We start from the raw sequence: 12,022 nt of genomic DNA, 5'->3' as shown, positions 1-12,022 counted from the left end.
CTGCGCCTTTATCCAAAGCTGTACAACTGATGCTTCTCATTCACCCATTCATACACATGACGATTGGCTGCCATGCAAGGCACCAACCAGCTCGTCGGGAGCAATTTGGGGGCTAGGCGTCTAGCTCAGGGACACTTCCGACACACGCAGGGCGGGATTGAACTGGCAACCCTCCGACGGCCAGACGACTGCTCTTACCGCCTGAGCCAATGAGACTGGAAAAACCTTGACATCTAATATAAAACTAAAATCTTCAATTACAAAAACATTAACTTATTGTTTATTTCAGACAAAATGGTAATTCTTTCATGATTAGAAAAAACAAAACAAAAACACAGTGCTGTTTGTGCACAGTAACATACAGAATAGTGACAGTGCTGTTTCTGCACAGTAACAAACAGAATAAGGACACAGTGCTTTTTGTACAATAACAGAATAAGGGCACAGTGCAGGTGTACATGGATCTTTATTGTCTATGGCTGTGCTAGGACCTGTGCAGCACGCACACCCAGTGCAGTCAGAACAAAGAGGCCAATCAGTCCTCCACCCACAGAGAGTATGATCAGGGCAGCAGTCCCTGCAAAGAGTAAGAACAGCAATCACACCTCACATTCTAATCCAGTCAACCACAATCACACCTCACATTCTAATCCAGTCAACCACAATCACACCTCGCATTCTAATCCAGTCAACCACAATCACACCTCACATTCTAATCCAGTCTAGAACACATTCTACATGACATTTATAAGTGACACACAATAACATAGTTTATTTTGGAATTCTAATTACCACAACTACTACTACCAGTAGGGGCATAATGGCACACTTTTCACTCATATTTCTTGGACACAATATTACAATGGAATATTAATCTGATTAATATTAATTAATCCCATTGAATGTTTAGTATCCATTACATTTTCATATCTCATTTCAGGTTAGATTTTTATACCGTGTGGTGTGTGAAGCAAAAAAAAAAAAAAAATCTGCATTTCAGATTAGTGTGAATTTGACCATATACAGTGCATCCGGAAAGTATTCACAGCGCTTCACTTTTCCCACATTTTGTTATGTTACAGCCTTATTCCAAAATGGAATAAATTCATTTTTTTCCTCAATTCTACACACAACAACCCATAATGACATAAAAAATTTTTTTGTCTCTGTACATTGCTACGTTCATCTTTCCCTCAATCCTGACTAGTCTCCCAGTTCCTGCCACTGAAAAACATCCCCACAGCATGATGCTGCCACCACCATGCTTCACTGTAGGGATGGTATTGGCCAGGTGTTGAGCGGTGCCTGGTTTCCTCCAAACATGACGCCTGGTATTCACGCCAAAGAGTTCAATCTTTGTCTCATCAGACCATTGTTTCTCATGGTCTGAGAGTCCTTCAGGTGCCTTTTGGCAAACTCCAGGCGGGCTGCCATGTGCCTTTTACTAAGGAGTGGCTTCCGTCTGGCCACTCTACCATACAGGCCTGATTGGTGGATTGCTGCAGAGATGGTTGTCCTTCTAGAAGGTTCTCCTCTCTCCACAGAGGAAGGCTGGAGCTCTGACAAAGTGACTATCGGGTTCTTGGTCACCTCCCTGACTAAGGCCCTTCTCCCCCCGATTGCTCAGTTTAGACCGGCGGTAGTGTATGGGTAGCTGCTGCTTTGATAGAACTGTACTTTACCGTATCTGACCTGGATATGCATTTGTTCCCAGTGACCCTCACTATGCAATTCAGAAACAGTGATCTGACAAATAAAAATATACATGCAACATGCATGCAAAGGCGTGTGTGTGCGCTCACTCACACACTCACACAGCAGTTCGATTAAACGGCACTCACAATTTGAGAGTTCCTCTGTTGCGGCAGAGATGGGCCCTGCTGAAACGATGGCCGTCAGTGTGTCTGGTAGATCTCTTCTCACCTTTCGGCCTTCGCTGCAGTTCTGTACAGATGTACAAAGGGGCAATCTTGCACATTTCTCATCCCAGAGTCTCCTGCACACACAGGCTCTCTCTCACCCCAGAGTCTGTTCCTGGACACACAGGCCCTCTCTCACCCCAGAGTCTGTTCCTGCATACACAGGCCCTCTCTCACCCCAGTCTCCTGCACACACAGGCCCTCTCTCACCCCAGAGTCTGTTCCTGCACACACAGGCCCTCTCTCACCCCAGAGTCTGTTCCTGCACACACAGGCCCTCTCTCTGTGGTTGACATTACGCAAAAGCAGGAAAAGGAAGTGGGAGGACAGTGAGGTGTATTCTTCATGAAGTTCTCAGCAAGTTCGTAAGAACTCTCAAGTGCAATGACCGAAATACGCACATGCATCAGAATAACAGCAAAAAGGCCAAGAATGACTGTAAAACATTGGTTTTTGTTCACCATTACTCAAATGCAGCAACCTCTCACTGCTTGGAATATTGACAACGGTGGATGGTTTTAGTTTGTCAATTGCATCTGACAATTCCTGCATGATATTTATACAAATATACTAATTGGTAAAATACCCCTGTTGAAATGTGACACTGTTGAAATGTTACCGTGGTGCAGTCCTCGTCCGGGCTGCATATGCGGGTGAGGCAGTGGAGGTAGACGTGGGCGTGGTCAGACATGGTGAACATCTGAATCGAAAACCTTCTCCTCTGAGGCCAGCCATCCTGGAGGTGCCAGCGGAAGGTTATGTCGTTGGCGCAGCTGGAGGGATAACGGGCTGTGCGTCTAGTCAAGCCTCACACACACCCGGTCATCCGACATGATGGTAATTCAACAGGCTGTGTGTCTAGTCAAGCCTTTCACACACACACACACCCGGTCATCCGACATGACGGTAATTCAACAGGCTGTGCGTCTAGTCAAGCCTCACACACACACACCCGGTCATCCGACATGACGGTAATTCAACAGGCTGTGCGTCTAGTCAAGCCTCACACACACACCCGGTCATCCGGTACTTCTGTCATTTGCCTCCAAAATTCCCATGGCACAAATTTAATAGGAACACAAAGCACTTACTCTAATCGCAATAAAGCTTCAACCCGCAATTAGAGACAGAGAGACAGAGAGAGAGCTCACCCTTCCTTCAGGTAAAAGGCCCTCCTCTCCTCCAGCGGGTCGGTGGTCTCCGTGGCCCAGCAGGCCTCCAGCTCCAGGCTCATTTGGAAGGCCAGGCTGTCCTGGGAGTGCAGGGTCACCTGGATGTGCAGGCGCGCGGAGAGGGGCAGCTCCACGGGGCCGGCGTAGGCGTGGGAGGAGGCGTAGGAGGCGTCGCTGTACAGGCCCATGCTGAGCTGCAGGAGGCGCGAGGAGCTGGCCTGCACGACGCTGTGAGAGGAGAACCTGCGGAGGAGCACAGCACCGCGTCTCCTCAGACACTCCCACATATAAAACAGCTGCTCCGGGTCCACTTCTCCCCTCAGACCTCCCTCTAAAGCACCACCACAAGCTAGGTTTGAGCTTTTCCGTTTAATTCATCATTTATCACGTTGACCCGTTTTACCTGTGGATTTACGGATACACACACACACAGGCGTGCACACACACGCACGCTCACTGCAATAGCCCTCCCACTGGTAGGGACAGTTGGTCACAAAGAGGGTTCAAGTGTTGTTAACAGGATATTACAGGATCCACAGATCAAAGGGGTTTACAGATCAGTGGGGGACCCCGGGAAGTCTGGGTGTAATGGATGCTCCTCTGAGCTGGCTACCTAAAGCTTGTTGAGATTCAGACGGAAGGCTTGTCAGATGCATCAATCACAAATCTCCCTTTGCGCACTGTCGATAACGCGCTGTCGATAAGGCTTTAATTGAGAAGTGGTCATCAGTGCGTTACTTCACCAGTTTGATTCCACCACGGGAGAAGAACATTCCCAACAAGAATTTTTTAAAAATAGACCAGACTACCAGCATGTTACATTTAATTTACGACCAGGCAATTTATTATGCAGACTCTCAGCTTTTATTAAAGGGTATTGCTGGTTCACCTTGTAGAAAAGGTGACCATAATGTTCAGGACAAAGGGCTTTACATGTATTTCTGATTGATCAGGTGTGTTCAATTGCCTCCTGAGTGCAGGCAAGACAGCTTTCAGCATCGAGTCTTGATTCTTGGAGTCAAGTCACTGACTTCGGAGTCAGTTATTGTCATCTGTCAACAAGAGGATCAAATTTGTGATATGGCAGACATTAAGGATGGCAGTTTGTCCTATTTGTGGATCTATGGGCGTTGGTCTCTTGTCTCTAGGTCCAATTGGACAGGATATCGGCTCATTTAAACAGTTGTTAAGGCGAATCAGTGTAAAATCTTTGGCAAAACTACACAGCACAGTAGTGAACTGTGAGAAGTTTATGAAAAAGCGTAAATTTTCCCCAAACAGGGCAAGAGTAAATAAAAGAATAAAACAGCAAATACAAATATTTTTGCAAGCCTATTGTTCAGATACTGAACGTTCTCTTGCACTCCTGCACTAAGAAAACAATTGAATACAGCCGTTTAATCAGAAACGCTTGCAAAGCCAGGAGTCCCAAAAATTATGGTACCTGGAAATAAGGGCACTTTGTATAAAAAGTGATGTCATTTCAACATGGTGAAACAAAAAGAAAAATGTGAAATGAAGAATAATCTGTCCAAAACATGGAACATAGTGAACATGTAGAACTGAAAATGCTAGTTTGTGGCTTAATGACTGTGGTTTGTGGTTGACTGGATTGCAGATTGAGAGAAGGGGAGCTGATTGGATGGTAGGTTAGGAGAGGGGAGCGGATTGGATGATAGGTTTAGAGACGGGAGCTGACTGGATGACAGGTAGAGAGGGGAGCTGATTGGATGGCAGGTAGAGAGGGGAGCTGATTGGATGACAGGTAGAGAGGGGAGCTGATTGGATGGCAGGTTGAGAGGGGCCATCTGATTGGATGGCAGGTTGAGAGAGGAGGTGATTGGATGGCAGGTTGAGAGGGGCCATCTGATTGGATGGCAGGTTGAGAGAGGCCAGCTGAGAGAGGGGGGCTCCTTACCATGCCAGGCCAGGCTGGGTGTGGGCGGTGGAGGTGTGGAGCAGGGGGTAGGCACAGGTCCACAGCACCTTCAGGTCCCTCCGCGTGATGGAGCTTCCACTGCTCAGGGTCACGGTCATAGTGTTCCTCAGAGACACATGAGTTGCCTTCACAGCTAGCTATGGCAGGGTTAGGTGAGAGTGCATTCCCAGAATGCACCAGTTGTGTGCGTGACACGGACTGGGTTTAATTCCCCTTTAACCGTCCCTCGAGGGAGAGATTCCCCGACTAAATTTGTGACATGCAACAAGCAAAGTAAACTGGCGATCTGCAAGGGAGGATAGCGAACAAAACAGAACCGCCCAAACTATACAGGAAGCAGCCTCGGCTCCGAGTGCAAGCTTTTTCTTTTTCCGTCTGATATCGTTGGAATTTCCTTCTCTTTAATTTATTTCAGATTTTCAATTTGGAAGCCAAATGTACACTAATACAATTAGTGTTAGCTGGTGGATACACTGCCCACAACCCCGTCTCATGCTCGTGACCGTGATTCTGAGGCGCCCGGGGTGCTGTTGTGTGCGATGATCCGCTGACCCTGCCAAGTCCCTCCCTCTGGAGCAGCGAGCCAATTATGTCGCTCCACGAGAGCCGGCCAAACTTGAGGAATTGACTTTTTAATAATTAATAATAACCACCCCATCTTATTTTTAGTGACGACAAAAACACATCAGGAGGGTTTGAGGTTCTCTTAAACCCTATTCAAAAACAGGAACAAAGGCTGTTGGCTGAAGTATCAGATGAAGTGAAATTCTTGGTTCAAACATTTCAGCCCGAAAAAAAGCGCTTGAAAGCGAACGGATTCGCTCCCCTCTTCCACGCATGGAACATTGCATTATGGGATTTCTCTGGAAGCCTGCATTAGCCTTGGCGGGAGGGAGGGAGTAAGGGAATATAATTGCTGCCCTTATGCAATTCGGAAGCGAACCCCACTTGGCGGACGCTCCAAATTTCATCCTGGTATTCCTGGAAAGGGAAAAGTCAGGAAGAAAGCTTACACACCGTATTGGAATCTGGCCCTGGGCCTGAACCCTGCTGCTCACCAGCGTTTCCCCTCCGCACAGGGAGGGGGCGCTAGTCATCCTGTAGTAATACAACTTGTCCGTCTCTTGGAGTGGGCAGCGGCCGTCATTGAGAACAGTGGTCACATTCCCGCCAAAGTGCCGGAGGAGGAAAGGCTTTGAGACGGCGCCCGAGACGTCGCCCGTCTGGCAGCGCGAGAACATCCCCGTTTCTGCGAGGACAACATCCTTTCGTCACGCGACGGACACATGCACACTGGGCTCCAGAATCACTGGCACCCTCGTTAAACATGGATTTAAAAAAGGCTGCTTATAACACAGGTGGATAATGATCAATGTTTTACGTTCAAACATACGGGACAACTATATGTTCCCTGGCATGTTTCAATGTTCTTTTATTCAGTCATCACATTTGTTCTGAAAACCACCAACAATTACTGTAAATCAAACAAAGTGAAATTGGCAATACAATTTTTCTTCATTTAATCATTCACAGTCTAAAGGACCTATATATTATGTCATTCAACAAACATGCAAAATCCCTTTGTCAACCATCAGCATGGGAAAAGCCAGTTCTGTCAATTCAGAAGACGGTAAATGACGAACAAAAAAAATAAAATGAGTTAAACATGCCACTAAGTAGTGTAAGACGAGTGCTTAGTGGCATATCACCTTAACATAAATAATAGGAAAAGACTTGTGGCAGTCATCTTGGCACAAAGTATTAAACCAGGAGTGTCAATAATTGTGGAATCTTTTTTTTTGGGGGAAATACATTTTCTCTTTGAAAATTGTAAGATGCATCCACGTGTGCGTATGTGGGCATATATTCACTGAGCACTTTAGATAATCACATAAGTAGGTGTTCCTAATAATCAGCCAATCACGGCAGCAGTGCAATACATAAAATCATGCAGATATGGGTCAGGAGCTTCAGATAATGTTCACATCAACCATCAATGTTGTCTCATGATTTCGACCGTGGCATGATAGTGTGTGCGTCTGTGTGTGTGCACGCACTTGTATGTGGGTATGTGGGTTTGCATGTGCGCGTGCGCGCGTGTGCGTGTGTGAATGCATGTCTGCACACACTTGTGTGCGCATTTGTGTGAGACAACATGCGTCTTTTCCGGAGCGCTTGAGCGTGCGAGTGCGTGCATGCGGGTGTAAGCAAGTCTGCATTGGTGCATGCGTGTGCGCGTGTGCGCGTGTCTGCGTGTCTGCGTGTGTGTGTGCGTGCGTCCGGGTGTACCGTGGCAGGCTGGGGTGAGGAAGGGGCTGAGGTCATAGTAACCCGGCTGACACACGCAGGTGAAGGAGTCCAGGGTGTTGATGCAGAGGGAGTGTGAGCCACACTCATTCAGGGCAGAGTCGACACACTCGTCAGGGTCTGTGGGGGTCAGAGGAGAAAAGCCCACCATATACTCCCGCTCCACTGCATCACACCAGACACAATGAGCACACAAACCTGCATGTGCATGCACAGACAGATCTGCCAGCATGCCTCACGCCTACCCTGCCAGTACAAGACCTCCTCAGTGACCGTGATGTTGGGGTGGTTGAGCGAGGTAAAGTACTGCAGTTGCTCCTTTGGGAGCAGGCTCACCACCCCATTCTGGCTCGAAACGTCGAAGCTTTCAAAAGCGATTTTGGTTTTCGTTTTCTTTTCATAGTCTTCAAACGAGATCAGCTGCACCTCGGCTCTCGGCCAGGATTTCCTCAGCAAGCTCTGCAGCTGGGTGAGCAGGAAACGGAAAAGGAAGGGAATGACATCTTAAAAAGGCTTCTGTCATACAGGCTGGCTGCAGATGCCCATGTGACCACTGGAGGGGGTTCTTAAACTGAGAGAAGGATCGTCCTGCTGGTACAAGCTACAGCAGGGCTGTGTTTAATAATGCCCCTCCAACAGGACCCCCACCTGGTGTTTAATAACGCCCTCCAGCAGGACCCGAGACTCTGCAGCTGGATCTTTCAGCGGTGACGGAATTGTCCACGGCACAACAAGGAACATCCTGTGGTCCGCAAGACGGACCTGCAGTCCTAGGAGGAGGGTCGGGGCAGAAATCAGACAAACAGAACAAAACAACGGGCTCATTAAAATCACTCATTTCCATCCTTTTTATTTTCTTTGCTCCTGCTCTAATACAGACCGCTCTGTCAGTACCAGCCTGCTTTAATACAGATCGCTCCGTCAGTACCAGCTTGCAGTATCACTGACCGAGCCGCTCTGTGGTTGGGCCTGCACAGCCTGCAGTATCACTGACCGAGCCGCTCTGTGGTTGGGCCTGCAGAGCGTTCGCTGGTGGTGCCACTGGATTGGGCTCCGGGGGAATTTCTGGGGGCGTCGCCGGGGACTTCTTCTGTGGTGAACTGCAGCACAGCTGTGGCGCCCTGCTCTGCACCCCCTGGGCACTCTGGCACCACCTCCAGGTCATACAGGGCACCAGGCCTCAGGCCCTTCAGAGACAGGGGGGGGCCCTGAAGCCTGCCCTGCTGGACGACCGGCTCGCCTCTCTCAGAGAGCCGGTATGAGAGCCCCAGAATATCAAAGGCAAAGAACAGAGAAAGGGTACCTCCACACAAACTCAGTGCGGCATATTCCATTAGGAGTCAGACATTTACAAATCACACGTGATTTCCTTTGGCTTTGAAATCCAACGATCCCAACATCAAGTTCAACAACAAGCGTGTGTGTGCGTGCGTGCATGCATGGGTGTTCCAGACCTGGTGTGTGTGTGTGCGTGTGCGCGTGCGTGTTTCCAGGTACAGTGTGAGTGTGTATGCGTGTGTGCGTGCGTGTGTGTGTGTTCCAGTTATGGTGCAAGCGTGTGTTCCAGGTATGGTGTGCGTGTTTGGGCGTGCGTGCATGTGCGTGTGCGGTCCAGGTATAGTGTGCGTGTGTGTGTGCATGCGTGCGTGCGTGCATGTGCGTGTGTGTTCCAGGTATGGTGTGCGCGTATGTGCGTGTGTTCCAGGTATAGTGTGCGTGTGTGCGTGTGTGTTCCAGGTATAGTGTGCATGTGTGCGTGTGTGTTCCAGGTGTAGTGTGCGTGTATGCGCATGTGTTCCAGGTATAGTGTGCGTGTGTGTGCATACGTGTATGTGTGTGTGTGTGTGTGTTCCAGACACAGGGGCCATGTGGCTGTACCAGAGTTTCCGTCGCTGAGGGCCATGGTGCTGGGGTGGGCGGGGCCCGGACCCCGGCACTCGGCCTGCAGGCCCAGCCGCACCCTGCTGCAGGGCGACAGAGGCCCCACCGTGAACCCGCGCCGGTCGGGCTCCTGCCTGTACCTCCTCTCCTCCAGGACGTGGCCGGAGCCGTTCGTGTGGAAGACGGTGACCAGGAAGGAGGCCAGCCGGTCGCTCGGGGGATAGTCCCACCCCACCGTCAGGCTGCTGCTGTCCCACGCCGTCACCCGGAAGTTTGCGGGCACGTCGGGATCTAGGCGTTCACACAGGGAGCTTAACACAGAGCTCCGAGCAGGCAACTCACAGAGCCAAGCTTAACCAAGTAATAATCCATACAAAGAGGCCGACCTGCTACGAGCTTGTGTGTATACAGTAGCTAAAGAACACGTATGAAACAACCGCTGCTCATATGAACCTCCTGGTATTCGGGTTCATATCTGGGTGGTAAAGCCCAATACAACTAAATAACAGACTGATAAGAGTTATTGACACCCGAGTCTGAATTGTAGCAGCGGACGCGTACCGGTGAGCGTGCCGAGGCACAGGAGGGAGGGGCCGCGCGCCCTCTCCACACACGCCACGTAGCTCCCGCACCCCTGCAGGCCGGTGAAGAGGTAGCGCGGCGCGTGTGCGGTGTCGTTGCACAAGGGCACCAGGCCGCTCGGCTCCAGCTGGTACAAAGTCACTCTGTGCGGGGGGTCGTGGGCCGCCAGGGATCTCCTGCTCCAGGCCACCAGGAGCGCAGAGGCAGCCCCAGACTCCTGCCTCAGGGGAAAGCGACGGGAGTAGCCTGGGGAAAGCGTGCATGGCAGGGTGTGCTCGAGAATCTAGACAAATTACTCAGACAGCCAGCTGTACCGTACCCCCTCAGACCTGACCGTACCCCAGACACGTGACCGTACTGTACCCCCAGACACGCGACCGTACCGTACCATACCCCCAGACACGTGACCGGACCGTACCCCCAGACACGCGACGGGACCATATCTTACCCCAGATTTTAACACACTCATACATACGTTTTAAAAAATAATAATAATAAAAACTAAGATTGACCCAGATCCAATTATAGCAACATTTCAGGTTCTCCCTACCAACAGTGAGGTATCGAGATACCAATCAGACCTAATTGCACTCAACACTACTAGCCCACCGGCTTATACTTCTTGGTCCTCCCATCCCATCCACGCTGGGTGCGAGAGACAATGTCATATCTCAAATGAGATGCACAGTTCAGGGTTCTGGGAGAATGTTTCAAGATACTTGGTACCTCTTCTTAGACTATTATGAAAAATAATTTGATGCAAACACTTTAAATATACAGTACTGGAAGTCTGCTCAGGTGCAGATTAGTAACCCACCCCCCTATATCTCTAACCTATCCTTTCCTTCACCCTCCTTTTGCTCTTTTCCACATTTGTCCATCCTGCTGTAAATCCTCATAAGTTATACATATGGTAAGTTCAAGATGTATATCCATACTATATGGTAGATATGCAGTGGTGTTATCCGGCCATCTTTTGTTTGTTGGTCTTATTTACTTCTTTTTCCATAATAAACTCAATAAAAAAAACTTGAAATAAATAAGGCACGAGACCTGAGGAGTTAGGAGAGAGGCGTACCAAGCGTGATGATGAAGCTCTCCTTCTGATGGAGATACTCTGTGCCATTTTCACAGGGAAACACTTCCTCTGTCCGGAAAGTCTTGAGCGCTTCCTGTGTGTGAGCGAGAGATGGAGGAACAGGCAGAGATACCCAAAGAAATAGAAACCAAAAAAAAAGAAAATGCATCAAATCTCAGTGAGATGGAAAAGTAAAACGAATATTTAAAAGGTACAGTAGGTAAGATGTTGTGCTAAAACATTGTTACAAGACCATAGTAAATCCCTTCCCATCATTGAAAAAGGCTCACTGACATGTTGACTCACGCTCTGCCTTTTAGTGATAATCCTTAGGGAAAGACCCACCTCAACCAACACGCAAGACCAGCAACTTTAACATTAAGGAGCACATGATGGTAATCTCGTGTCACTGTATTGATTGACACATTGATGGTCTTTAGAGGAAGTTACGGAAGAACCAAGACCCGACATGCACACTGGACAGGAGCCCAGAATCGCGCTCTTCAGCAAGAACACTCGGCCCGACTTCTGCCGACTTCTGCCGACTTCTGCCGACTTCTGCCGACTTCTGCCGACTTCTGCCGACTTCTGCCGACTTCTGCCGACTTCTGCCGACTTCTGCCGACTTCTGCCGACTTCTGCCGACTTCTGCCGACTTCTGCCGACTTCTGCAGCCAATCACGCTTACTCAAATGCAGCTTCGGCCCATAAAGCTCCGCCCCATTAACACCATGCACGATCGGCCCACTTTGCTTTGCTTTGTCTCCGAATTCTCCATTCTTGAATATGAAATGGTTTTAGCGGCTAGATGTCCATACTTAGCAACCCATCGATTGATTCACCTCTGTCTTTCATTTGATCAGTTAAAAGCACAATGGGTCATTTCAGACTTCTCATGGTCAAGAGAGGAATTGCAGAAACAAACACCTTCAAACCACAACACTGTTTATGCCTCCCCCTTCTCTGTGAATCTGCTGACGTTGAAACGCCATTGGCTGTTGAATTATTGTACGGCTATACAATGTTTTGGTACAGAGTGCCGGCCCGTCTACTGTCGCTATATTTTGAAACCCGAATTTAAGGACTATAAACAGGCAGTGGCTGAGTCAACATGTCAGTGAGCCTTTTTCAATGATAGGAAGGG

The 12,022-nt window shown here is 49.0% G+C and overlaps 1 protein-coding gene across 1 annotated transcript; it reads right to left on the bottom strand.

The window, feature by feature from the left end:
* Nucleotides 1-410: 410 nt before the first annotated feature.
* LOC133119300 (uncharacterized) lies at nucleotides 411-11,733 on the bottom strand. Its single transcript, XM_061229834.1, has 15 exons — nucleotides 11,721-11,733; nucleotides 11,356-11,546; nucleotides 10,879-10,972; nucleotides 9,780-10,046; nucleotides 9,216-9,509; nucleotides 8,332-8,577; nucleotides 7,986-8,107; nucleotides 7,583-7,802; nucleotides 7,320-7,457; nucleotides 6,089-6,279; nucleotides 5,010-5,167; nucleotides 3,071-3,334; nucleotides 2,539-2,655; nucleotides 1,842-1,944; nucleotides 411-577 (listed from the first exon to the last, which is right to left on the bottom strand). Exons 1-14 carry the CDS (start codon nucleotides 11,731-11,733, stop codon nucleotides 1,920-1,922), a joined length of 2,340 nt encoding a protein of 779 aa, XP_061085818.1. The 3' UTR covers nucleotides 411-577; nucleotides 1,842-1,919.
* Between the last annotated feature and the right edge of the window lie 289 nt (nucleotides 11,734-12,022).

This window comes from Conger conger, chromosome 19, assembly GCF_963514075.1.
Source record: "Conger conger chromosome 19, fConCon1.1, whole genome shotgun sequence".
Lineage (NCBI taxonomy): Eukaryota > Metazoa > Chordata > Actinopteri > Anguilliformes > Congridae > Conger > Conger conger.
This window is presented reverse-complemented; position numbering and strand designations above follow the sequence as displayed.